A 26,671-nucleotide genomic window follows, 5' to 3' on the forward strand; every position below is an offset into this window, starting at 1 on the left:
AGAACACAGTAGGGCCAGTTAGGAACTGGGTTTTCCAAGGGAACCTGAGGAGCAACGCCTGTGGGGTCAGCAGCGCGGTGAGCGCATGGCCCTGAGCCTGCCGTGCCGTGACCTCGGGCTGGACTGGCAAGTCGGGCAGAAATGGCAGCAGAGTGCGAGGCTGGCTGTTGTTGGGGGTGTTAATGTCTCCTCTCTCCTCCCCTCTGTTCCCAGGAGTGACCTGACGGAGGGTAACATGGAGACGGAAAACGCCGCGGCAGCTGCTGCAGCCGCGTTCACAGCGTCCTCGCAGCTCAAGGAGGCCGTGTTAGGTAGGGAGCCTGCCTTCTCGTGGCAGCGCCCGTAGGCAGCTCTGGAGGTGGCTTTCCGAGGGGGGGGTCCTCCCGTCAGTAGGGACAAGTGAGAGGTTCCCGAGGCTCTTCTGTGGGCTCTTCCTCAGAGGTGGCGCCACAGAGGCCCTGGCTGCAGAGTCTCCAGTGTGGCCTTGGCCTGTGGCTGGAGGGGAGAGCTTGGTTTTGTGGTCCTACTTAGTGTAGCTGTCAGTGAGTGGCGGTGAAGATGATTTATCACCTTTGGTCTTTTCCTGTTGCCTAACGCTGAAGGCCTCAGAGCTCTTCCAAGTGTTGAGAATAGGTTTTCTCTGGAACTGTGCCAGGCAAAGTTTGTTTCCTTCAGTGGCTCTCTACTTTGGGCTGATGAGAAATGTCCCGCCCACCTTGGTCCTGTCTCAGTCCCTCCTGGATTTTAGTTTCTGGTTTCTAGGTTGGTAGTTAATGTTGTGCTTTTGCAGAAAGTGCTTTGGAGAAGTTGTAACTGATTTTCTATGTTGCCCCTTTCCCTGTCGACACACCTGGTGAGAAGTGAAGATGGCTGAAGAGGAGGAGAGCCTGGAGGCCGAGATCGTGTACCCCATCACCTGCGGGGACAGCAGAGCCAACCTGATCTGGAGGAAGTTTGTGTGCCCCGGCATCAATGTGAAGTGTGTTCAGGTGAGGGTTCTGATGCAACCAGAGCACAGGCCTGCGTGCCGGGCTGCAGGGAGGGGCCCCCAGTCCCGCAGCTGTGAAGCAAACAAAAGAAGACCCCTACGGCAGCGGGTGTGACCTGTAGGCGGCAGTTCAGAAGGCAGAAATCCCGTGCTTGGGAGAGCAGAGGAGAAGGAAGGAGCCTTCAGGGACAGACAGGATTGTCGCTGGGGCACACGGAGAGCCTCAGGGCAGAGATTCTCTGTTCCTGGAGCAAAGCTGTGGAGAGAGGCTGGGAAGGCAGCTCTGCTGAAGTTGGGATCGGCAGTGACTCTGCTGGGCAGGTTGAACGAGAGGGATGCTTTGCAAAGACTCATTAGCAGTCATGAGTAAGATGGAGGGGAGAGGTCTGCTCTTTCTGCAACATGGTAGTTTAGGTACCCAGACTCACCTTGTGCTGGAAAGAGCCAAAAATGCCACTTAAGATATTTTCGTAATGTATCTTCTAGATGCCTCCTTAAGCTGGCAAAAGAGGAGGAAATAGTCATGCCCAGGGCCTGAATAAAGGTGTATTATAGAGGGAGGCCAAGCACCTACCCCGGCTTTTGTCTGAGAGCCTTTGCCTGACGCTGATTTTCTCAGCCTCGTGGAGCTGGAGATGAGAAGGTGAAGCCCAGGGCTCCCAACTTGGGTGTGTTGTTGGGGGCAGAGATTGTCCCTGTGATGCTGCTACCCCTCAGTGTTGGGGATTAGAGAGTATGCTAATCACATACTCCCCGTCCCCTCTATCCCCCAGGGCATGGAAAACTCCTGTCTCATGTCTTAGCACCGGGTGGAAGAGAGAACCCTCTTGAGGATTCACATGTGGCCTGTATAGTGTGAACACCTTTAGCTAAGAGTTTAGCCGTAGGTTGTTCCTGGCTGGCAGCTCCCCCAGGGATCTGACAAAAGCAAGTGAAAAATCCTTTTTGGTAGAACTCATCTTTATCTCAGGTTTCAAGTAATTTTGACAGACAAAGTTCCAAGAAAAGGAGCAGCTCACAGTAAAGCAAAACAAAACATTGAGCACACAGGAAATAAAGCCCCTGAATGAGTGCACTCAGAAACCACAGAGAGAAGAACCAGACCCACAGATGCTGCAGCTTGGAATTTGGAGACACAGAATATAAAATAATTATGTTTAATTTACTTCAAGAAATAAAAGAGGGCTTCCCTGGTGGCGCAGTGGTTGAGAGTCCGCCTGCCAATGCAGGGGACACGGGTTCGAGCCCTGGTCCGGGAAGATCCCACATGCCGCGGAGCAACTAAGCCTGTGTGCTACAACTACTGAGCCTGCGCTCTAGAGCCCGTGAGCCACAACTGCTGAGCCTGCATGTCACAACTACTGAAGCCCGCGCGCCTAGAGCCCGTGCTCCGCAACAAGAGAAGCCACCACAATGAGAAGCCCGTGTACCGCAACGAAAAGTAGCCCCTGTTCGCTGCAACTAGAGAAAGCCCATGCACAGCAATGAAGACCCAACGCAGCCACACACACACACACACACACACAAATTAATTAAAAACAACAACAACAAGAAGCTAGAGGGACTTCCCTGGTGGCACAGTGGATAAGACTCCAAATGCAGGGGGCCTGGGTTTGATCCCTGGTCAGGGAACTAGATCCTACATGCATGCTGCAACTAAGAGTTCGCATGCCACAACTAAGGAGCCCGTGAGCTGCAACTAAGGAGCCCACCTCCTGCAACTAAGACCCAGTGCAACCAAATAACTAACTAACTAACTATTTAAAAAAAAACAAAAACAAACTAGAAGTGAAAAACAGAATTAAAATTGAACACTTAAGTGGTTGGATTTTACAACACATTAGACACAGTTGAAGAGATAGTGAAATGGAAGATAGAAGTGAAGAAGTTATCCAGACAATGATCCCCCAAAATGTCATGAGGGAAAATGGAAGCACAAGAAAGTCTAATGCATCTATCTGAATTCTGAGAGGAGAGAGCGTCTGAGAACTTTCAGAACCAAGGAAAGATAGCAGCCCACAGTTCAAGAGACTTAACAGATCCTAAACTGAATGAGTAAGAAGAAACCAGCCACATTTCAAAATCCATATAGGTGCCAGCTCAGAGGACCTTCCACTGGCTCCTGGGACACTTTAGCATCAAAATAATGAATGATAGTTAGGGATTATGATTCAAATAAAAACAAGAATCTATGGGCCCATATTTATTGCAGTGTATTTTATGTTATTTATTTACATTGACACAAGGGAGAGGTTAAACTCCTACACCAACTAACAAATGTAGAAGGGGTGCTGGAGCCAGAGTGCCACAGGGGGTGCTGAAACTAGTCAGGGGAAGCTGGATGAGGGACAGTTGGTCTCCAGGTACCCCCATCATTGAGGTACTGCTTACAGAGGCAAAGCAGGAACGGCAGGGGGAAGCCTGCAGATCACTCGCTAAATGTGATGACGTTTGGGCATCAGTATCGGGACCAGCCTCCATCCCGGCCTCCTGATCGAATGGGCAGGGATTCTGTGGCATTCCTGACAAAACCCCACAACCCGACTCTACTCGGGAAAACGTCAGACAGACAAAAACTGAGGGGCACAATTTTTGTCTACAAAAACACTGACCTGCATGCTTCACAGATGTCGAGGTCAGGAAGACACCATCGGGCCGAGGAGCTGCTCTGAGTCAGAGGCAAGACGCAGTGGTCAGTGCAGCGCAAAGTCAGGCCATGTCCTGCATCAGAGAAAAGTCGCCACAAAGGCCGTTATTGGGACAGTTTGTGAAATTGGAATATTGCCTGTGCATCAGATAATAATACATTAATGGTAGTTTCCTGATGTTGAGAGCTGTGTGTGGTTATGTAGGAACCTTGTTCTCAGGAAATAGGTGTGAAGGACTCAGGGCGGCTACCCCACGAGCGTTTAGAGATGGGCCCTGTGTGGAGAGCGAGCCTGGGGAAGGGGCCGCTGCGGCTCTGTACTGTACCTGCAGTTATTTTGTAAGGTTGAAATCACAGCAGAATTAAAAGTTAGAAGCAAAAGAGGTGTAATAATGAGAGCAGTGGAGCAAGACCCCCTGGCAGCTGAGCTTTAAAGACTCCTGGGGAGCCGCGGGACCGGCGCAGGGCGGGTCTCCTCAGGGAGCCGGGGGACCGGCGCAGGGCGGGTCTCCTCGTGCCAGGAGAGGAAGGCTGCACGCAGTGGAGTCGCCTTCAGAAATCGGGGAAACAGAAACGTTTTCAGGCAAAAGTGTGTTTGCCACCAGCAAGTCGTAACTAAAGGTATTCTAAGAAATGATTTCAGGCAGAGGGAAAGTGGCTCCAGAGAGGAGCTTTTAGGTGGCCAGAGGCGTGGAGAGTGGAGGAGCTGGGTGAGTCTAAGGTGATGGGCTCTGCAGTGCTGGTGTGCATCCTAGGGGGCTCCGCATGCTCTGTGGTGGGACGGTTGGAGGGCTGTGAGTGGGATCAGCTGGCCCACCCTGACAGTGGGGCACACCTGCCCAGCCAGCAGAGGAGAGCCTGGTCCCCCAGAGGGAGGTGGGATGGGGGGCGCACAAGATGCAAGGGAGAGACAGGCCGGCAGGTGGTGCTGCAGTGTCCGGGTGCGGGCAGGGCCAGAGGCGATGGCCAGAGAGGGTGTCACGTGGTGGGGGCAGAGGCCGGGCCCAGTGTGGACTTCCTGGGCTCGGGCAGTGGCCAGCGAGGTCCTCCGACTCTGACTCTGCCTGTCTGCCCAGGCTCAGGCCTGGCTCCCGACCAGCTGACTGAGGGGATGAGTGGCTTCCTGACTCAGAGAGAAAGAGTGCAGGGCTCAGGCAATTAGGACAGCTGCTTCCGTCAAGAGGGGCTTCCCAGGCTGGTGGCGTTTGCCGCGACCAAGTGCACTGGAGATACAGGCAGACCTCGGAGACGCTGCAGGTTCAGTTCCAGACCGCCTCAGTAAAGCCCATGTCTCAGTAAGAAGAGTCACACACACTGTTTGGTTTCTTCACACATATAAAAATTATGTTTACACTAGACTGTACTCTGTTAATGGTGTCATAGCAGTATGTCTAAAAACGATGTACATACCTTAATTTAAAAGTACTTTATTGCTAAAAAATGCTAGCCGCCATCTGAGCTTTCGGAGCGGCAGTAGTAACATCAAAGGTCACTGCTCACACATCACCATAACAACTATAGTAATAACGAAAAAGCTTGAAATATTGCGAGAATTACCAGAAAGTGTCACACAGACCTGAAGTGAGCAACTGCTCTTGAAAAACGGCGCCGATAGCCTTGCTCGAAACAGGGTTGTCACGAACCTCCAATTTGTAGAATATGACTATCTGTGGAGCGCTACAGAGCAAGTGTGGCTGAGTGGAGGTGCTTTTGCTCCAGCGGCATGGTAACCTGGGCCCAACCTGACACAGACTGCAGGGCGCCCGAGAGGCAGCCGCCCGGGAAGGGGACGCCTGGGACGGCCGGCACCCTGGCTGGGGCCCAGCTGTGCATCCAGGCCACAGTTGGAGCTTTCGTTTCTGCCTCTGCTGAGACCAGTGACTTATCCATCCCCAGCCTGCTTGTTTTCTTTCTTTTTTTTTTTTAATAAAGCTGTGCGCGGGCTTTCTCTAGTTGCAGAGAGCGGGGGCTACTCTTCATCGAGGTGTGTGGGCTTCTCACTGCGGCGGCTTTTCTTGTTGCTGAGCACAGGCTCTAGAGGCATGGGCTTCAGTAGTTGTGGTATGTGGGCTCAGTAGTTGTGGCACGTGAGCTCAGTAGTTGTGGCTCGCAGGCTCTAGAGCGCAGGCTCAGTAGTTGTTGTGCACTGACTTAGTTGCTCCATGGCACGTGGGATCTTCCCGGACCAGGGCTCGAACCCGCATCCCCTGCACTGGCAGGCGGATCCTTAACCTCTGTGCCACCAGGGAAGTCCTTTGTTTTCTAAGTAAACGCAGTTTTATGTTTGTTCTTTGGTTCCAGTAATTTCTTGTTTAATAAGACTGAATAGGATACTTTACCTTCTCAGGCCACTGTTGGGGGAAACTAGCAGACCTGTGAGGAGTGGGGGCAGGTCCCTGACTTTGAAGTGGACATATGCTCCTGGGCCGTGAAGGGTGCCGTTAGGGGTGGGCCAGACCGGCTGAAGGGACATTCACAGCTGACCCTGTGCACTGTGTCTCCTGTTACTTGGTGTGATATATGTGTACATTATTTGTGGAATAAGTTATGCGTAAGGAGGTTTGCCAGTTGCTGTCTGAAGGGAGGGAGAGAGCGCTGTGCCTTTCTGAGTGGTGTGGGGTCCTTGGGTCCCCGGCGTTGGGTGTGTGGCTGGGGGGAGGCGCCAAGCACTTAGCTCCCTCCCCACTGGGGGTCAGTGTCTGACTACCCGCTGGGGGTCAGTGTCTGACTACACGCTGGGGGTCAGTGTCTGACTACCTGCTGGGGGTCAGTGTCTGACTACACGCTGGGGGTCAGTGTCTGACTACCCGCTGGGGGTCAGTGTCTGACTACCCGCTGGGGCAGGAGGAGGCCAGCTCCCCACTCCAGCCCCTGTGCACAGGGGTCAGGCTCGTCTCACATGGTGGTTCTTTCCTGAATCCTGAATGTCAGGTTGAGAGCCGGCCCACGGCTCCACCACATCTGCCCTGCCGTCCACCCCCTTTCCCAGGCCAGCTCTGGGGGGGCGGTGGTGTCAGGCAGGAGAGAAGGGCGGTGGGGAGGCTCTGTCCTGATTTTGCTCTGCTCTTCCCTCCACAGTACGATGAGCATGTCATCAGCCCCAAGGAGTTTGTGCACCTGGCCGGCAAGTCCACCCTGAAGGACTGGAAGCGAGCCATCCGCATGAACGGCATCATGCTCAGGTCGGTGGGGCGTGGGGGCGGGGGACCGGCTGGAGGGACTGGGCAGGGGTGGGCCGGTGACCCTATGTCGGGGAGCACTGTGGCCACTGCTTTTTCCTTGGGTTTTGCGTTTTGAGGATGAGGGGCATTTTCTACGTGAGGATTGTGGACAGCGTCCCGGGGCTGGGCCGCCCACACCCCTGCCAGCGCGTGACCCTGTCAGACTTGCAGGGCTTTCTGTCTTGCTTTTTTTTAAATTTATTTATTGTTTTTGGCTGCATTGGGTCTTTGTTGCTGCATGCGGGCTTACTCTTCGTTGCGGTGTGCGTGCTTCTCACTGCGGTGGCGTCTCTTGTTGTGGAGCACGGGCTCTAGGAGTGGTGCGGGCTTCAGTAGTTGTGGAGCGTGGGCTCAGTAGTTGTGCAGCGTCGGCTCAGTAGTTGTGGCTTGCGGGCTCAATAGCTGTGGCTCGTAGGCTCTAGAGCTCAGGCTCAGTAGTTGTGGTGCACAGGCTTAGTTGCTCTGTGGCATGTGGGATCTTCCCGGACCAGGGCTCAAACCCGTATCCCCTGCATTGGCAGGCGGATTCCCAACCACTGCGCCCCCAGGGAAGCCCTTTCTGTCTTGGTTTGATCACCACCAGTCCGTTACCGAGGCACCTGTGACTGTGTCACCAGGAAGACACTGGCCGTGAAGCTGTCTGCACGTCAGGACAGTGGCCAGGGCAGCCTTCTTCCTTCTGAGGCAGCACCTACCCCCGTGTGTCTCCCACCATCACCCCAGACTCGGGTCCCTGTTGAGAGCCTGCGCTTCTTTAAGCTGCTGTGTGTTGGTCTGTCCAGTTGTCCAGACATCGTCCTTTCTGGATGACCAGTCTGCCAGCAAGGGTCCTGTCCGGACTGTCTTTGTTCACTGGCAGCATTGGTCTCCTCCAAGCTGCACTGTTCCTGTGACCTTGTGACAGTCGTGGCGTTGACGCTTTCGGGGTGTCTTGGCCTAGAGCCCCAACTTTCCTGTTTTTAGAGTCAGTCCTGCTGGCCTGTGCCCCATCGGCTTCCCTTGTTGGTGGCGGGGTCTTGGTGTGGCGTCCACTCACCTTTCTCCCTGTACACTGCGTCTTCCCTTTGAAATTAAGTAGGAATTGGTGGGAAGCTTCAGGCTGGCTCTTCGCTACTTCACACCGACATCAGGTCCTAGAATGTCGAGGGTCTGGAGTGTCCTGCTCAGGCTCTCCCGTGGGGCCCTCTGCGGTGCCCGTTCCACCAGCCGCCCTGGTGGGTGTGGCCTGTCACGGGTGGCCTTCGGAGCTCCTCCCTTCCACCTGTGAAACGGGAAGGGTGATGCCGCTTCCAAGAAGGCTGAGGACAGACTAGGCTTTTGCATTTATACCCCCAGGAGCGTTAATGCCTGATTTCCGTGTTCTAACATTTTCTGCTTTGGTGGTAACGGCTCGCCCCTCCGAATTGGGCCCTGCTGCGTGCCTGTCCAGAGACAGCCATGGTTTTTCATGGTGTCCAGAGGGGCGGGATCTGGTTGCTTTGCTGCTGAAGGGGCCCCTCTCCTTCCTGTGTTCATTCCCGGGGGAAGCGGCTTCTTGCTGTCCTTGGGCATGTCTGCTGCCCTGGGTGCCTGCAGCCCGTGGGAGCCCTGTCACTCTCCCTGGGGAGCCCCTTCCTTCCCCCGGAGCAGCTTTGCACCCTCCCATCAACCCAGCTCTTTCCTCTCTCAGCCCCACCTGCCGCCGGGCGTGAGTATCTTGGTGGTGCGGCTGTGACTGTTTGATTGGAAGAGCACCGCCGGGAGGTGCCGTCTGCTGCACTCCCTGGAGCCAGCGCGTTCACGCTGCCCCAAGGCCGAGGTGGGCGGCAGCCCCAGAGCCGTCCGATCCTTTCGCGGGTCGAGGCAGGCCAGTTGAGATGCACCGAAATGAAGCCCAGGAGCTCTGGGAGAGGCCAGAGAGGAGGGCCTGGGGGGCGTCCCAGCAGGCAGGGCACATGTGGCGCCTTCCTGGTAAAACTGAGGCTGGGAGGTGACACAGCGAGAATCCAGAGGCGCTGGCGCTGTTGCTGCTTCTGGAGGGTCTCGAGTTTTGGGCCACGCACCAGGCGGGTGTGCCGCCGTCAGCACCTCTTTTGGCCCTGCGTCGTCCCCCCCACCCCGGGGCTGGCGGGCAGCAGAGCATCTCGGAGAGGCCCAGCCCCTCAGTGCTGACCGGCGTCTCTGGACAGCCACCTCCCTCGGAGCACCAGCCACTGTGGTCGCCCTTCCTGTGGACAGAGCCACACGCAGGCGTCCCCACGCCACCTGAGAGAGCTGTGCTGGGGTGTTGGAGAGGCCTGCCCGGGAGCCCCGGTGGAGCCTGCCTCCGCAGACACACCACTCTGGGCCCACCCCGGGGTAGGCCTTCCGTGGCTGACACCCCGCCCTCCTCTGCGCAGGAAGATCATGGACTCCGGGGAGCTGGACTTCTACCAGCATGACAGGGTCTGCTCCAACACCTGCCGCAGCACCAAGATCGACCTCTCGGGGGCCCGTGCATCCCTGGGCAGCCCCACGCCTGCCGAGTACATCCCGCTCACGCCTGCCACGGCCGATGGTACGTGCTGGGCCACCTCTGCTGCCGGCCACAAGCGGGGCCTCCCTGTCCACTCAGCTGTCCCTTCCAGGCCCCAGGGGTCCGCAGCCACCTCCCTCCTCACCGAGGAAGTCTAGCTGAATTGCTGTTTCATCCACAGGGAAGACTGAAGTACTTCCTCTTTCTAAGCCATTTTTATTATAAAATACAATGATTCGCGTGTAGAGAAAAGTATGAAGAATAACAGAGCAAACGTGCAGTGCCCACCCCCGGCTTCGGCCAGTGCAGGGAGCGCCCCACGCGCCTGGTCTGCCCTCTGTCCTTGCCCTGGGGCCGCTCCCCATGGCGCTTGGTTCCGGCTCGTGCACTTCCCGCAACTTGAGATTTGTTGATGGGTTTATGATGTTCTGCGTTGGCATCTGTTGCTCTAACTGGTAGAAGGACTAAACATTTCCTGGAATTCTTTCCAGATTTTTGAATACAGAGATTCTTTTTAAAACAAGTTAGCATGAAATCCGGTCCCAAGTTCCCTGTTCATGTTGCCCATTGATAACTTGGTGGCGCTACCTTTCCTGTGATGGGAATTGCATTGTCCCTAAGTTGTTGCTCCACAGGTCAGTCTGGGCCTGCTGCCGCGTGGCCAGGGACTGTCCTTATGGCTGACCAGACGGTGGTTGGTCGAGGGGCCTTGTCCTGTACTTAGGAGGATGGAGAGGGAGGCTTGGGGGCAAAGTGAGGTCCTGGGGTTCACCCCAAATGAGTCCCTGCCCCTACCTGCACGGGCTGGCAGCTGGCCCAGTGTGGGAGTCCCTCCCAGGAGCTCTAGGAACACGCAGGCTGCCGGCAGTCAGGGCTGGCCCTGGGACTGCACTACACAGTGTGGGAGGGGCTGGGTCACGGTAAGGCCCCCGCCCCCGCCCCCAGGAGACACAGGGAGACAGCACTCCTGGTGGGCCAGTGGCTTCCGTGGGAACAGGGCCTCCTCCGGGTCATTGGGTCCAGACTCTCTGTTCTGCCTTGTAAAAGGCGGCCGCAGTGACAGATCTCCAGGAAGGCTCTGGGCGCTGACGCTCCAGTCAGAGCGCCGTGTCCGGTAAAGGCCACATGGGGTTTGGGATTTAGCTCTTAGAAGCCTGTTGTCCCTGGGTGGCTTGGATGGTGTGTCGCTTTGCTTAAACTCACCTCCACGGTGGTCTCTTCAGCCAGAGTCCTCAGAACACCTGCGTTGCCTCTCTGCACCAGCCCAGACTAGGAAGGAGCTATTTCAGGCATCTCGCATCCCCAGCCGACGTCTGTCAGATGTGAGCGAGGCTGGCGTGAGGTCAGGGGGCGCACCCAGAGGCTAGGCTTCCAGGCTTGTTGCTCAGCCCCAATGGCCAGATCCAGACCGTGTCCAGGACTCCGCAGACACTGGAGTCAGAGGTGGCCCAGCTGGGATGGCTTGCGTCTCTAAGTCCCGCTTCTGATTTACAAAGACGGAAACATGGTAGCTGCTGAGACGGATGCTTAGTGTCAGTGAGACAGAGACCCCAAGAGCAGGCCAGGCAGAAAGGCTGGCCTGTGGCCCCCGGCCAGCAGGCTGTAGACGCTTGTGGCCGTGACAAGGACAGCAGCATGTTGAGGACACGTGGACAGGTTCGAGGAGGCATGTTCCAGCTCCTTCTTTTTACATGTTTAACAGTGAATTTAGAACGCAGGGCACGTGCATGCTCTGTTGTGCTCGTGCACCTCAGTCAATTTTGTGAAAATGAGGGTGGCTGCGGCGAGTCAGAGCTGGGGTGGGTGGTGGGTGGGACGCTGGCCTGTCGCAGGCGAAGCTCACCGGGCTCATCTTGGTTGCAGTGAACGGTGCTCCTGCCACTATCACCATCGAGACTTGTGAGGACCCTGGGGACTGGACCACAGCCGTCGGAGGTGCGGGCTGGGCTTCTCACGGTGGGGGCGGGGCCTTCCTGGGCTTCTCACGGCAGGGGCGGAGCCTTCCTGAGTGGCTCACGGCGGGGGCGGGGCCTTCCCGTGGCTTTTCACCGAGGGGGTGCGTTGGGGCGGGGCTCCCATCTGCGGCTGGTTTCGCCTTTGCGGACCGCCGGGCGTCCTCTTGCAGGAAGTGCAGGGCCCACCCACTGGACTTGCGCGTATGGTTGTGGGGGGCACTACTGCCCCTCAGAGCCGTGTTCTCCTGGCAGTTCTTTGCTCCTCCGTGTGGTTGGAACCGGCGGTGGGGCTGCCTGTGCAGGACTCCCCATCTCTGAGCCGCTCCTTCTCTCACAGATGACACGTTTGCCTTCTGGCGAGGGCTGAAGGACGCAGGCCTGCTGGACGAGGTCATACAGGAGTTCCACCAGGAGCTGGTGGAGACCATGAAGGGTCTGCAGCAGCGGGTCCAGGACCCTCCCCTGCAGCTCCGAGGTGAGCGGTCTTGCCCTGCCCTGGTCTGTGGGCCCGGAGGCCTCTTCTGCTCGTGGTGGTGGCGGTGGTGGGCGGCTTCAGGACGCCCGTGGGTGCAGCCTGCTCCTTCTGGCTCCGAGCTGAGCCCAGCAGCGTTGGCGGGGGTGGGCAGTTAGCCTGTTCCCACCAGGTCCCTCCTTGCCACGGGGACGAAGCTGAGGCCGGGAATCAGTAACCTGCTGGGCCCAGCCCCTCATCTCACCGGGGGGCGTGGCGTGCCCCAGACCCTGCTGTGGGCCGGTGCGTTCTCACTGTGTGCTCGCCCTGCCCTTGTAGACGCCGTCCTCCTCAACAACATCGTGCAGAACTTCGGCATGCTGGACCTCGTGAAGAAGGTGCTGGCCAGCCACAAGTGCCAGATGGACCGCTCGCGGGAGCAGTACGCCCGCGACCTGGCAGGTACGCTGGCCTTGTGCCATGAGCCGCCCAGCTGCGCGGGGGCGGTGACCCCGAGATGACCCCAGCCAGGCTTCCGGTGAATTCCCCCTCGGCCCCGCGGTTTGCCTGTGAGGCGGCACCTTCCTGGGGGGGTGCCTGCGGCCACGCGTGAGACAGGCTGCTTACGCTGTGCCCTCCTTATCTTAGTACGTCACCGAGGCAGCTTTCCTGCGAGCGCTAGGATGATTGGAAACAGTACAGGGAACAGGGGAGGCCTGTCCCCACGTCGGGCGGAACCCAGTACAGAGAACAGGGGAGGCCTGTCCCCACGTCGGGCGGAGCAAGGTAGCTGCTCAGGATGACTCTTTTGCTTCCTCAGAGCGGTGGGTCCCCATCAGAGCAGGCCCCACACAGAGTGTCACTGCAAGGGCCGTGGGGGACAGGACAGAGCATCACCGTGAGGACGTGAGGGTCAGGCCCCAAGTCAGCGCAGGCCCCGTCCAGGGCAGGCTGTGGGTGCCCGCTGTGCCCCGCGGTCACGCCCTGTCGCTGTCGCCGCAGCCCTGGAGCAGCAGTGTGACGAGCACCGCCGTCGGGCCAAGGAGCTCAAGCACAAGTCGCAGCACCTCAGCAACGTGCTCATGACGCTGACGCCTGTCTCCCTGCCCCCCCCCGTGAAGCGGCCCCGGCTCGCAAGGGCCACGTCCGGGCCGGCCGCCATCGCCTCGCAGGTGCTCGCCCAGTCCGCCCAGATCGCCCTGACCCCCGGTGTGCCCGTCTCCCAGCTCACCAGCGTGCCGCTGGGCAAAGTGGTGTCCACCCTGCCCTCCCCCATGCTGGGCAAGGCCATGCCCCAGGCTGCTCCGGCAAGCTCCCCCGCTTCACCGCTGCTTGGGGGCTACACGGTGCTGGCCTCCTCGGGCACTACCTTCCCCAGCACGGTGGAGATCCACCCGGACGCGTCCAGCCTCACGGTCCTGAGCACAGCCGCCATGCAGGACGGCAGCACTGTGGTCAAGGTGGTGAGCCCGCTGCAGCTGCTCACCCTGCCCGGCCTGGGCCCCACCCTGCAGAACGTGGCCCAGGTGTCGCCCGGGGGCAGCACCATCGTGACGGTGCCCACGGGGGCTGTTGAGAGCGCCGTGGCCGCCCCGGGACCCGAGGAGCACACGGCCACCATCGAGGTGGCCGCCATGGCGGAGGGCCATGAGCACAAGTAGCCGTTGGCGGAGGGCGAGGCCCCTCGTGAGCACAGGGCTGGCCGCCTCTCCTCAGGCCGTGGCTGGCCGGGAGCACAGCGCTGGCGCCCGGCGGGCCACGCGGGGCTGCTGAACCAAAGAGAGGAAACGCCAAAACAGACGGAGAGGAGAGGAGAGGGACGTGGCAGCAGCCTGAGACGGGTCCCCGGGTTCTGAGCCTCCTCCCCTGTTTTCTGGGAAATATATTTTTCCATCTGTTGCTTATTAATACTGTTTACATGTGGGGCCTTGGTCAGGAGCCAGGCCGGGGAGGCCAAGGGGGCCCAGGTGCAGCTGGCAGCAGAAGCAGGGCGGGGGGCGGGGCCTGGCCCACCGGCTGGGCCGGGCCGTTACTGACACGTGTCTTGGGAACTGTCCCAAGTGTGGAAACCCATGGATCCTATGGATTTGGTCTCTTCCCACAGTTTTCTGTAGGTTTAGCGTGGCCAGCGCCCTGTTCTCCCACCTCTGGAACAGGCATCAGTGGTGCTGCAGGGCACCCAGGGGTCGGGGTGCAGACCCCGGGGCACCTGCCTGGCCAGAGGGGCCGAGGGGCCTGAGCAGCACAGGCCGGGGGGGGGCACCCCGCCCCCACTCCTGCCTGGCAGGTGCTCAGGGGCTCAGGGGCCATTGCACACGCTCTGGGGGTATTTTTAAGTGAACTCCTTAGTAGGCTTCTAGGAAGAGTCAGGTTTATAGTGTTTTCAACCTAAACGACGCTGAGTGCCTAGGCTTCCCGATCTGTTCTGGGTTCCAGAGTGTTTTGTACACAGGGACTGTCGGGAAGGCCCCAGGGGAGCAAGATGGTGGGCGTCCCCCGCGGCTTTGGCCTGAGGAGGGCGCGTGGAAAGAACAAGCAGGGGCTCTGGAGGGTTCACTCCCAGTTGGGACGCGCCTCAGGTCAGGGCTCGTGATCCCCTGTGTTCAGCGTGCTGGTGGGGCCCCCTCCTGGAGGCGGGCGTTCGGGGCCAGTGCTGGGTGAGGTGGGGGCACCCAGATGCTCGCGGGAAGGATGTCCGTGGGCCAGTCGGCCCTCTGCCCTTCTGGTTGTGGACTCAGGAGGAAGACCAGGGAGGGGCCTTCCTGCAGGCCTTGAGCCACTGCAGCAGAGGGTCCCCACGGGCACCCTGGGCCTCCTGTCTGTCACCTGTGGAGACCCAGAGAGAAGCCACTGCCCGCCTCGCACTTTGAAGGGAACTGGGCTCCGTCCATCCATCCATCCGTCCTTCCGTCTGTCAGGCGGCCTGGACGCCCCCTCAGCACCCTCGCCCCGCGTCAAGCACCGAGGCTGTTTTGTTTCTGTCAGGTCCGGTTGGCCGTTGTCTCGGGCCTGCTGGTTTCAGCGCGGTGTCACTTCCCTGTTTGCTACACGCTCCTCTTCCAGGCGCGTCTCATACACGTGTGGTGGGAGCCCGTGGGCTAGGCGCCCAGCCCGTCCCGAGTCTGGCTCAGACCGTATCAGAACGCGTCGCGAGTGGAGCCGGGCGTCTTGTGCTTGGAGCCTCTCCGGTCAGACCTGCCACCTCTCGGAAGCCGCCCCGCCCGCAGGCCACGTGGCACCGGGAGGAAAGTTGGTTTCAGAGCCACACGGACGGAAGCCACCGACAGCTGCTCCTGTGGACACCGGCGCCTGGCGGGCCCTGAACCCGGGGTGTGGGGAGGGGCCCACTGTCCTCCAGGAAACCTCAGCCCACTGTGGGGTCGGGCCATCTCGCTGTCGCCACCCGCCACTTCCCCCTTCCACCCACTGGGTGCGTGCAGGCTGTCCCGGCTCGGGCGTCTGGGAAGGTAGAACCGGATCTGTGGGGCTCGGAGGCAGCCTGGGGAAGGGAGGCATCTGAGTTCTACTTTGTATGTTGTTTTGCAAGTATCTGCTTGGTACTTTGATTTAAAATAAAAACGTTTTTCATAACGTGTGTGTGCCTGGTGATGAAAGGCTGTGAGTGGGTGGGTGACATGGGGACGTGCCCCCTGGGGGCGGTGCCTGCCCGCTCCCCAGCCTGCTCTGGAGAGGGTGGTCCGGGGGCCCACGGCCCTTCTGCTGCCCTGAGGTCGAGCAGCTGGCCTTGGATCTCCCCCGTGTGCAGTGGACTTGCCTGGAGTCACCGTGACCAGCAGACCATGGCCAGTGGGCTGTGCTCTGCGTTCTCACACGTGAGGGTGGTCGGGCTTAACTGCTCACGGGCAGCGGTGAGGCCTCTGGGTCTTGGAATCAAACGTGGGCTGCCGCACTGATGGGCCACAGCCTGATGACCCCTCCACGTGGTAGAGGTTGAGCCGCTTGTCCGGAGCAGTGTAGGGCCGGTGTGGGAACGGGGCTCCCTGGACGTCCAGGTCGGAGGCTCCTGCCAGTGCCCAGGGCTGGGGTCTTCCTGCCCATCGTCCCCAGCACCCATTCTCTGCCCCAGGGTCATCGCCCTCAAGCCCCGACAGAGAATGGGCAGGGGGCTCGCCTCGGGGCGGTGCCGACGCTGGGGAGGCCTGTGGGGGGAGGGAGGCCGGTGTTGTTCGCTGGAGGGGGCTGGCAGGGGGCATCCTTCATGACCGGTTTGGGGGACACGTTGGCTCTCTCTGGTTGGTCCTGATCAGAAGCTGCAGTTGCTGACTGAGCTGACCGCCTAGGCTGGTCCTTGCAGAGGCTGTGGGTCCCTCTGTGTCTTCGGTCTCTTGCATCTCCACGCAGCCCTTTCTAGGGGTCACGTGACCACCATCCCCCATCCCCACTCCTCAGGAGGAAAGCCCCTGGCCACGCCGCAGGGTCCTCCTCGCCCGTGTCCGTGGCCGAGGTGTTTGGGGAGGCTCTGCAGCCCAGGCAGGCGGCCGCCCACCTCCGCCCACTCCCACTGGCTGCTCCCGTGTTCTCAGCTGTGGGGCCTGCCCAGGACCCCACTGACTCCTCTGAGCCTGGCTCCTGTGGCCTGAGAACCACGCAAGGGGGCATGTCGGGAGTGGAAGGTGTCCAGGGCCGTGAACAGGGCATAGCCACTCCAGGGGCAGAGCGCAGTGAGGGGCCCTGGGCAGTGTCAGCGCCTGGGCAGGCAGGAGAGACCACGTGTGGAGAGTGGGCAGTGGGAGGGAGGGGGCAGGCCCGAGGCCGGAGCGGAGCAGTCACCGTGGCTCAGAGTGATGGAGGGGCTGTGTCTTGGAGGTGAGGTCTCAGGAGGCTGGCCTGAGCAGCTGGGTGGATGGCGGTGCCCCCAGAACTATGTCCTGGGCCATCAGATCTGGGGTGCCCACAGATGCCTCAGGGACGGTGGGCCCCGGTGAGCCAGCATGGGCGGGGGCGGGGCGGGAATGCAGCTGAGAGCTTGTTAACGCCTGGTTCTTGCAAGAGAGGGCGTGCACGGAAGCACCCCAAAACTCAGAAGGGTGGGTTTCCAGCAGGGGCCGTTGCACCCAGCGCCCGGACCCGGGGAGTGAGGACCCTGCCTCACGGCATTTGCTGCTTCCTTCTCTGCGTTCCAAACTGATAGTGGACCCGGCGTCTCCCTCATCCTCGGCCTGTGCGCACTGGTTCCTGCAGCCTTGGGCTGGATGGAACCCCGGCAGGGAGAGCCGCGCCGGTGGAGAGCAGGGTCCGGGAAAGGGTGGGGACTTGAAGGCGGGGCAGCCTCCTGGTGGGGGCACCTCGGGTCAACTTTTCTCCTCCAGCGATTTGCAGATCACCCTCAAAAACCGGTTCTTTGATCATTGAAAGCACACTGAAGAGAGTCATGGGTGCGGGTGTAGCCTCTTAGCACAGCCAGGGGGCGGACAGAAGGACCCGTCCCCTCCCAGGGGCTGGGGCACGAGGGCACTGCCCACCTCAAGCGAATTCCTGCCCAGTGTGGCTGAGCACTCCTTGTGGGCAGAGTGGCACAGGAACCCGAGGGGGCAGGGGCCATCTGTTTGCAGCAGGGCTCACCAGACGGGCCCCGGGGGCGGGGCCAGATGCCAGATGTCCTCAAGAGGGACCCCGCCCTCTCCCACGTGGTCCCCATCTCCCAGTGTCCCTCCAGCCCCCACACAGCCCTGCCTGAGGTCCTCCGTCTCAGGGGGGCACCGGCACCCATATGTGATGACATGTATCTGCCCATCGGTGCCCATACCACATTGATTCTTGTAAGCGGCCACGTGTGCTTGAAAACAAAACGTGTATTTTCTCTTGGCTGAGCGGGTTTTGCGTCTGTTGGGTCAGGTTCTTACCTGTGCTGTTTGGCATTTCGTTACTTGTGGATGTTTTTTGTTCAGCTTGATCCATCGGTTTCTGAGCGAGATGACTCACAATCGCCCTCTTGGTTGGTGCGTTGGTTTGACATCCCTTAAATAAAATACTTTAAAATTTATTATGTATTTATTTATTATTCTTATTTATTTATTTATCTATTTTAGGTTCCCAGCAAAGTTGGGTGGAAAATAGAGATTTCCCATCCCCCATCCCCCATTCCCCCATCCCCCATCCCCCTCCAGCTGGCGCAGCTTCCTCCACAACCCACGACAGTGGGATATTTGTTAAAGCCAGTGAGCCTACGTGGATACGTCGTCATCACCCAGAGTCCGAAATTACATCAGGGCCCACACTTGGTGTACGTTCTACGGGTTTGGACAAATGTATGATGACGTGTATACACCTTTACAGTATCATACAGAGTAGCTTAACTGCCCTAAACGTCCTGCTCTGCCTGTTCATCCCTCCCTCCCCACAGCCCCTGGCAACCCCTGATCTTTTCACTGTCTCCATAGTTTCGCCTTTTCCGGAGTGTCATAGAGTTGGAGTCGCACAGTCTGTAGCCTTTTCAGATTGCCTTCTTTCACTTAGTTAAACGCATCTAAGGTTCCTCCACATCTTTTCACGGCTTGATAGCTCACTTCAATTAGTGCTGAATAATATTCCACTGTCCGGGTGCACCACAGTTTATCTATCCGTCACCTGCTGAAGGGCATCCTGGTCGGTTCTGAGTTTCGGCAACTAGAATACAGCTGCTATAAACATCTGTGTGCCGGTTTTTGTGTGGACATGAGTTTTCAACTCCTTTGGGTAAATAACATGCAGCATGATTGCTGAATCCCATGGTAAGAGTATATTTAGTTTTGTCACCCAGGTGACACCACCTAAGTGACTGCGCCATTGTGCGTTCCCACCAGCAGCGAACGGGAGTTCCTGCTGCTCCACACGCTCACCAGCGTCTGGTGTTGTCAGCGCTCTGGATTTGGGCCATTCCAGTAGGTGTGTCGTGGTGTCTCATTGCTTAAATTTGCATTTCCCTGATGACATATGATGGGGACATCTTTTCGTGTGCTTATTTGCCATCTGTATATCTTCTTTGGCAAGGAGGTCTGTTAAGGTCTTTTGCCCAGTTTTTTTTTTGTTTTTTTTTTTTCAGTACGCGGGCCTCTCACTGTCGTGGCCTCTCCCGTTGCGGCAGAGCACAGGCTCCGGACGCACAGGCTCAGCGGCCATGGCTCATGGGCCCAGCCGCTCCGCGGCATGTGGGATCTTCCCGGACCGGGGCACGAACCCGTGTCCCCTGCATCAGCAGGCGGACTCTCAACCACTGCGCCACCAGGGAAGCCCGAGGTCTGCATTTTTGAGGCTGTGTCCCCCGCGATGCATCATGCCTGGGGCTCATGAAGTCAGGCTGTCCTGTCTCTGGGGACACTGATGGCTTTCCCTTTGTAATTAGTAGGTAGCTTGGGGAGATAATTTGAGACCACACGGACGTCCTGCTTCACTTACCACTATGATGGCTACATACACTGTGCTTTCCTAGACCTCTGCATTTATTCCTGAGCAGAGTTTTGAAAGGACGGCTGTGTTCCTAGCAGAGAGGGATGTGGATAAGGGACCCAGCTGGGAGGCTGCTTAGGATTGTAGACTTGGACGCAGGCATCTGGTTCTGGCTCAACTTGCTGATGGGTGTAGGGAGGGAGGAGGGGTCCAGGATGCCGTGTGTGACGCCTGCTTGGCGAGGAGGGTAAGGGGCTGAAGAGGCCGAGGACTTGGCCCCCCAGTACTCTGTTGAATAGAAACGGTGAGTGTGGGCTTCCCTGGTGACGCAGCGGTTAAGAATCCGCCTGCCAACGCAGGGGACACGGGTTCGAGCCCTGGTCCGGGAAGATCCCACATGCCGCGGAGCAATTAAGCCTGTGCGCCACAACTACTGAGCCTGCGCTCTAGAGCCCGCGAGCCACAACTACTGAGCCTGTGTGCTGCAACTACCGAAGCCCACGTGCCTAGAGCCCGTGCTCTGCAACAAGAGAAGCCACCGCAATGAGAAGCCCGCGCACCGCAACGAGGAGTAGCTCCTGCTCACCACAACTAGAGAAAGCCTGTGCGCAGCAACGAAGACCCAACACAGCTAAAAGTAAATAAATAAATAAATAAATAAATAAATAAATAAATAAAAGAAACGGCGAGTGTGGGCATCCCTCTCTTGTTCCTGATCTTGAAAGTCTTTTCACTTTTCACCATCGAATTAAGTGTGGGTTTGTCACATGAGGCCTTTGTTATGCTGTGGTATAGCCCTTCCATAAGCCCAGCATTTTAAATGTGCTGTTGAATTCAGTTTGCTAATATTTTGCTGAGAATCTGTGCCTCTATATTCGTCAGGGGTGTTATCAGTCTGTAACTGTGGTTTCCTGCGGCGTCCTCCTCATCTGGCTTCGGTATCAGGATGATGCTCAATTCGGGAGTGTTCTCTCTCCTTCAGTTTCCTAGTTCTCATCTGTGTAATAATTTTCCTGCCCATTCTTGCTTGTGTATGTTGTGCTTTTCCAAATGAACTTTAAAATCAGCTTATCAGGGGCTTCCCTGGTGGTCCAGTGGGTAAGACTCCGGGCTCCCAGTGCAGGGGGCCCGGGTTCGATCCCTGGTCAGGGAACTGGATCCCGCATGCACGCTGCAACTAAGACCCAGAGCAGCCAAATAAATAAATAAACGCTAAAAAGATAAAAATAAAAACATAAAATAGACTCAGCTTATCTGCCCTCTGATTCGTCTGAGCGTTTTTACTGGAGCTGCATTAGACTCTTAGATCCATTTAGGAAGGATTGACGGCAGCAGTCGTGTTGCAGCGCTTTCCCATCCCATTGTCAGAGGCGTCCTATTGTGGCTCTCGGGAACTTCTCAGTTCTCTTGCGTATTTACTGGTAGGCTCATCCACGGTCTTCTGTTTCTGCTGGTATTTTTGGAATGTTTCCTGCAGCTGGATGTTTTGTGTACGTTGAGGCTCCTGACATGACAATTCATGGCACTCAGCCAGCTTCCTGACTTAACGGGCATCTTCCGTCGCCGCCCCTCCCAACAGGACGCCCACGTGGGTGGGCATGGGTGGGCTCTCTGTGGGAGGGCGGGTGTTGGTATATCAGTCATCTGTTGCTGTGCAAGACAGCACCCCAAAAGGTGGCGGCTTAAAACAGTCATGACCACTTCGTCTCACTGCCTATTACCGCACGGTGGGAGCGGTTAACTGGTGGCACAGTCTGGGGGCCTCTGTGGTGGAGCTGGGAGATGCGTCTGACTCTGGCGTCTCCCAGGAGAGCCAGGAGGAGCGCGGGGTCCCTGACACGTCCCCGTACCTGCTGGTTGCACGGCCGGCCCTCCCCTCGTCCAGGCAGCTCTACAGTCTAGGAGGTGAGGCTGGATGAGGTCACGGCAAGTAATGGTGGGTGATGCCTGGCACAGGTCAGACATCTTTGGTGGATTTTAGGGGGGTAGATATAACCACAGAGTCTCCCCGGCTTAGAGGGCAGGTCCCCTCCCACCCAGGCTGGCTGGTGCCATTGAGGAAAGGGCCCCTTCCTGGGTGGGGGCCGCCCACCAGCTCTGCTGGGAGCACCTTTCCACATGCTCTGTTTTTCTGGGTTTCTCTCCCCGCAAACCTGCAGCCCTTTTAGCAAACTGCCCAGGGTCACACTCTCTCTGCCCTCCGGCGACCCCCGCGGGGCCTGACTGGAATTCTGCACAGAGACCCAGGGGCTCTCCCACCGTGGACCAGCGGAGGGATCGCGGGGCGACCCCAGGGGCGGAGAGACCGCTGTGGTCTGGGGGCGGCCCTGGTACTGGGGGAGGGGGCGGTGGAATGGGGGGCAAGAGGTAATTTCCACACTCAGACGTTTGAGTCACCCGGGGGCACAATCGCTCAGGGGAGAGTCAGTGATCTCTGGACTCTGGTCCTGAACTGGCTCCAGCCACCCCTGTTTATGGCCATCAACCCAGGCTGGGGTCGCACCGCTGGTCCCCTGCTGGAGGTGGGCTCAAGTTTTCACTTTGGAGCGGTGGGTTCTCTGACTCAGGGCTGACGCTCCATTTCCTTTTAAAACATCACCTTTGTGTCGCCGTCAGTTCCCTTGCCCGTGGGAGAGGCAGAGTGTGTCCGAGCCCCTGCCCGGTGTGCACGGCCCCTCGGTCCTCGTGTCCCAGATTTCTCATCGCAGGTGAACAGCGCAGAGGACCAGCTGAGCCTCAGATACCGCCCCGCAGAGCCAGGCCAGCATCAGAGATGGCGTTGCCAGGGCCGCGAAGCCGCCGAGGAGCTACCTCTGGCTGGCCTGCGCGCCCAGGTGGACCTGTGTCTGGGCTGCTTCCGCTGCACCCAGTGGCTTGATGGAAAAGACTTAGCTCCTGAGCAGGCTGGAGCACAGCTGCTGCAAGATATCCTGCTGGCCCGCCTGAAGCCAGCCGCCAGGAGCAGGGTGCGGCGTGAGGCAGACCGCCTGCCCACGATCCCGCGGCTCACGCAGCCATGTCTGCCGCTCCTGCAGCCGGGGCTCAGCTGCCGGCGCCACCACAACCAGCACCCCTTTGCCAGGAGCCCCGAGGAGGCGCTGGTCTGGACCTTTGACTGTGGGCACTGCGGCAGCCGTCTGAGGCTGAAGACCCAGGTGCGGGGCCGCGGGGCCCGGGGTGAGCAGCGCGCCTGGCTGAGGCCATCCGCGCAGAGATGGGGGTCGCTTCCTCCAGCTCTGCTCTCCACGCTTCCAGCGCCGTCCGCCACGCCTCAGCCCCGTGGGCTCCCGGGGCTGCTGCCCCAGGCACGGAGCCTGCCCCTCTCTCCTTTCCCTCGTGAGCACCAAGGCCGCCGGAAGCCGCAAGGTGTGGAGGTGTGGCCACGTCTCCCGCACGGCCAGCCGCTGGCCTTCCGCAAGTCTGTGGGGCGAGGGTGGCTGTGCGGGCAGGGGGCGTCCTGATGCGGGGGCAACCACCGCGCCGTGGAGATGGCCGTGTGGGAGGCTGAAGAGCTGAGTCTCCATGACAAGGAGCTGCTCACGCCGCGCGCCCTCACTGGGGACGAGCACACAGACCCCCACGGCCAGCCCCCCGGAGTCCCTCGGACGGCGTGCCAGGCCCCAGCACCCACGGGCAGCTCCCTTGGCGAGCCCTCACCCCAGCGTGCAGGCTCTGGATCAGTGTGACCCAGCACAAACCCACATCTCTGGTCCCCTGGCCTCTCCTGCCCTTCTCCCCTCCCCAGACTTCTCTCTGCTGCTCCGGACATTTCCTTGGAGCAAGCACAATGACTCTGCCCGGGACCCCTGGGAGCCTTGGGACAAGTCCATCTGCAGGACATCCAGGAGGGAGCCCCTCATAGCCACGCGATGCCACAGATAGCATGACAGTGTGGCTGGACGCCCTGGGTGGCATACAGCAGCACGCAGGTGGCTGGAGAGGCCTGGGAGGGGAGCTGCAGGCTGAGACATACCAGCGCTGCAGAGGACACTGGCCATAGCTGGGGTGGTGGTGCTGGGCCTTTCTGACCCAGTTAAGGTCCCCGCCTCACCAAACCGCCTCTCAGTGGGGGAGGGACCCTGTTCCTGACCCCTTGCCCTGGCCACACCTTATCTTCTCAGGGGCCTGCTGTCCTAGTGACCATCACGGTGTGTGTACGGAGAGCTGGTTAGCAGTGTACCGAGGGCGGCTCTGGCCTTTTCCCGTGGACAGTCCTCCTCCGCCGTAGCCAGGGTACACGGCGCTGCCCTCCTGGACCTGAAGGGCCAAGCTGCTGGAGCAGGTAGACGCCGACGACCGCGTCGCCTTCAGGAAGTGAGCGAGCTGCTGGCCGAGCTGCGGGGCACACTGGCAGCAAGGACAGACTCTCTAGGTCGCCCGTCTGGGGCTGGACACCAGGAGCTGGTGGGGAGGGGCGATGGGCTGTAGGGAGGCCCCGCCCCCAACAGGAGGTATGCATTTGTGTGGACCTGGGGGGGGTTACCTACCAGGCTCCCTTGCTAGGACCCTAACCCACCTCGCAATGGGGGTTCTTCAGCTTCTTTTGGGGAGAAGATAGTACTTTTATTTTCATTAAAATGTCCTTTTGGCCTTGGGCCCTGGCCTCGATGAAGCTGGGGCTGACAGTACTGGCGCCTATCTGTGCCTGCAGGTAGTGACTGCCCCCACGGGGGTCCGCGCAGGACTTGGGGGTATTGCCCTCCCTTGAGGAATCCCAGCGTAAGAGGCAGGAAAGGCGGCCAGAGCCTGTGCCCAGGTGTCACAGCTGGTTGTTGTGATGGGGATGGGGGAAGGGCTGGGGCTGCCACCTGGCAGAGCCTCGGAGCAGCTCTTCTCATTGGCAGCGGCAGCTACGTGCCAGGGCTGAGGCTTCTTGCTCCAGGGGTCAGTGTCCTGGAAAGGCCAGCCTGGGGCACCCCCTAGAAAAGGAAGCAGGAGCTGGGGGGGGGGCAGGGACTTGTGGGTGGGCTGGGCTGAGTCAGGAAAAACGCTCATGTGGCTGCCACCCCCTTTAATAAGGAAGTAGGTTTGTTCCTTCAATTGCCGATGCGTGTTTATACTCCTCTTTATTAGCGTGTAAGTATTAAAAAGCCATTTCTAGGAAGGTGTGGTCAGGGCCGGGCCTAGCTTGCCCAGCCGCCGGGGGGCGGGCCCTTCAACGGCCCTCGGCCCGGTCTGCAGGGTGAGGCTGTCCAGCCAGGGCTCGTACACCAGCGTGTAGCCCTCCACCCTCTTGATGGTGAACTCGTAGGAGCGGTTGGGCAGCAGGTTGGGGACGTCGAAGGCGTAGGCGGCCACGGGGATGATGCTATACTGCACGCGCTCCTGCTGTGTCTGCGGGTCCAGCAGCTTGTAGCGCAGCTCAAACTGCTCTGGCGCGGCCGGCTGGAGCGTGACAGACCAGCGCAGGCTGGCCCAGTCCTCGTGGGCCACCGACTCCTTGCGGTCGAACGTGACGGGCGTCTTGGCGCTCAGCGTGACCTGGAGGTTGGGAATCTTGGTGGCGTTGATGTCAGACACCAGGCGGTGTTTGATGTGCAGACGCCCTGGCACCATCGTGGCCAGGAAACTCTCCATGACGGCCGACAGGTCTGCCAGCCGCTGCTCCACGAGCCCCCAGCCTGCCAGGAAGGGCTGAGGGTCCGGTGACTCGAGCAGGGCGTCCAGCTCAGAGTGGCCGTGGCCCAGCTGCTCCAGCAGCTCCCCTAGCAGCAGGAGCTGGATCTTGGCCTGGGTCGCGCCCACCTTCTTCATGCGCTGGAACTTCTGGGGCTCGATGAACTGGAACGTGGTGGGCAGCACCCGCGGGTTCTGGTCGCCCAGCGCCAGGTGCTTGGGGAGGATCTCGATGTAGTAGGAGCACTTCCTGAGGAGCTCCACGTGGGCGTGGTGGCGCTTGAGCAGCTGGGGGCTCAGGTCCGCGGTCAGGAACTTGCGCAGAGCGATGCGGCGCTCCGCGTACGTCCGCCACGTCTCGGGCTCTAGCAGCTGCCGATCCCCGGCCTCCCCCGCCTCCTCCTGGTCCAGGAGGCACTGAGGGCTGTCCAGCTTCATTCTGTCCGGGTCCAGCCTGTCACCTGCAAGTTCACTGTCTGGGAGCAGCGGGTGGAGGGCCCGGTGTGAGCGGGACGGTCAGACCGGCCTCTGCCGCCCACCCAGGGGCTCACTCGGGGCAGTGTTTGTGTGGGGGTTACTTCAGGCCCACTGGCCCCCATGCTGGGCCCTCTAGCCTGCTGGGGGGCGCGGGGAGAACTTTGTGGGGAGGGCTCGTCTCTCTGGAAAGAGGCTGCTTGGAGGGCCAGGTGAGCAGGCTGCAGGTCTAGATAAAAGCGGACACTGCGGGGCCAACCCGACACTCTACTGATGGTCGTTTGTGATGACACAAGGCAGGGCTGAGACGGGGGCTCTGGGCCAGGGCGGCCCGTGCGGAAAGGAGTTGAGAGGCTGAGTGACTCGCCCAAGGCTGCTCTGCTAAGGGGCAGAGTGAGGTTGGGACCCAAGTTGGTCTCCCTCCCCAAATGCCAGGCCTTGACCTTCCTGGGGCAGGGGTGGCAGACCCCGGTCCTGAACACTGCAGACAGGGTATCTGGGCTGAGGTGCAACTGAGACCAGGACCCAGGACTCCTGCCCTAAGTCCTGCGGGGGCCGGAGCCTGGGGCAGATTCAAGCTGCCTCTGGAGGGAACTCTAGCTCCAGACCTGGCTACAGGTCCGGGTCCGAGGTGTTTCCAGATGCCCACCGTCTCTCAGGTGGAAAAGGCAGAGGGGCTGCTGGTGAACTCCTCCAAAGAAGCCTCTGTCCTGGCCCTCCTACCCCAGACCTACACCCTCCTCGCCTCCGAGACCCCCTACAACCCCCACCCCGGGCCCCAGGCCCACTTCCCCCCAACCGACCCCCACCTCCGCCACATCACTCTAGTCCTGCATCCCCCCAGCCCGCCTCCCCGCGCCCACTTGCCTTTCGTCGTGCAGCGGGCGGAGCAGTGCTGCCGACTGTGCGCTGAGCCGGCGTGCCCAGCCTTGCGCCGCGGCGTTCCGCGGGTTGCCATGGGGACCGCGGGCCTTTGTGACGTCCCGCCCCCCGGGGGTGGGGGCGGGGTGGGCGGAGAGCCCAGGGCGTGGGGGTCGGGCGCCCTCAACCTGAGGGGCTGCGGGCAGGTCGCGCGGGGCTCGCTCCCCGCCCCAGGACCCGACTGAAGGAACCAACGAGTCTCAGCCCCGGGCCCGCCCCCAGGTTTCAGCTCAGACAGACCGTCCAGAGGCTTCGCTCCCTTCCCTGGGACCGTCACGGCCTGATCCCCGGCCGGGATGCCTCTTCAAGCCAGGGGACGCCACTTGCCTCCACCCCCTTGCAGGTCAGTGGTGGGGACCCTTTCAGGCTAGGGTGTCTGTCTCTGAGCTCCCCTCCCATTCTGTTCCGTGGCAAGGCCTGCCCCCCAGGGCACGCCCACCACTCCCGGTAACCTCAGTCTTGGGAGGAGGCTTTGCCGGGCTAAGCGCCCATCAGATGTCCTCTGGGTCCAGGCCTGG

General features: G+C 59.7%; 2 protein-coding genes across 3 annotated transcripts in view; one reads left to right on the forward strand and one right to left on the reverse strand.

Annotated features, from left to right (window-relative positions):
- The window catches only part of GMEB2 (glucocorticoid modulatory element binding protein 2), a 24,449-nt gene extending 9,102 nt beyond the window's left edge, over positions 1-15,347 (forward strand). For both annotated transcript variants that reach the window (XM_049699795.1, XM_049699794.1), the window contains 8 exons: positions 214-311; positions 862-989; positions 6,714-6,817; positions 9,235-9,392; positions 11,214-11,285; positions 11,643-11,780; positions 12,096-12,218; positions 12,759-15,347. In XM_049699795.1, coding sequence (XP_049555752.1) covers positions 214-311; positions 862-989; positions 6,714-6,817; positions 9,235-9,392; positions 11,214-11,285; positions 11,643-11,780; positions 12,096-12,218; positions 12,759-13,417 — 1,480 coding nt within the window. In that variant the 3' untranslated portion in view covers positions 13,418-15,347. The remainder of the gene's footprint in view (positions 1-213; positions 312-861; positions 990-6,713; positions 6,818-9,234; positions 9,393-11,213; positions 11,286-11,642; positions 11,781-12,095; positions 12,219-12,758) is intronic.
- Positions 15,348-24,182: 8,835 nt separating this feature from the next.
- FNDC11 (fibronectin type III domain containing 11) lies at positions 24,183-26,238 on the reverse strand. The gene is made up of 2 exons (XM_012537652.3): positions 26,100-26,238; positions 24,183-25,234 (listed from the first exon to the last, which is right to left on the reverse strand). The coding sequence occupies exons 1-2, from the start codon at positions 26,188-26,190 to the stop codon at positions 24,240-24,242; spliced, it is 1,086 nt and encodes a 361-aa protein (XP_012393106.3). The 5' UTR covers positions 26,191-26,238; the 3' UTR covers positions 24,183-24,239.
- Positions 26,239-26,671: the final 433 nt, after the last annotated feature.

This window comes from Orcinus orca, chromosome 16, assembly GCF_937001465.1.
Source record: "Orcinus orca chromosome 16, mOrcOrc1.1, whole genome shotgun sequence".
Classification (NCBI taxonomy): Eukaryota; Metazoa; Chordata; class Mammalia; order Artiodactyla; family Delphinidae; genus Orcinus; species Orcinus orca.

Coding starts and splice junctions, on each gene's coding strand:
- FNDC11 (XM_012537652.3), bottom strand. CDS start 26,190: ATGGCAACCCGCGGAACGCCGCGGCGCAAGGCTGGGCACGCCGGCTCA. Junction 25,235..26,099: donor CGCCCGCTGCACGACGAAAG/GCAAGTGGGCGC, acceptor CGCTGCTCCCAG/ACAGTGAACTTGCAGGTGAC.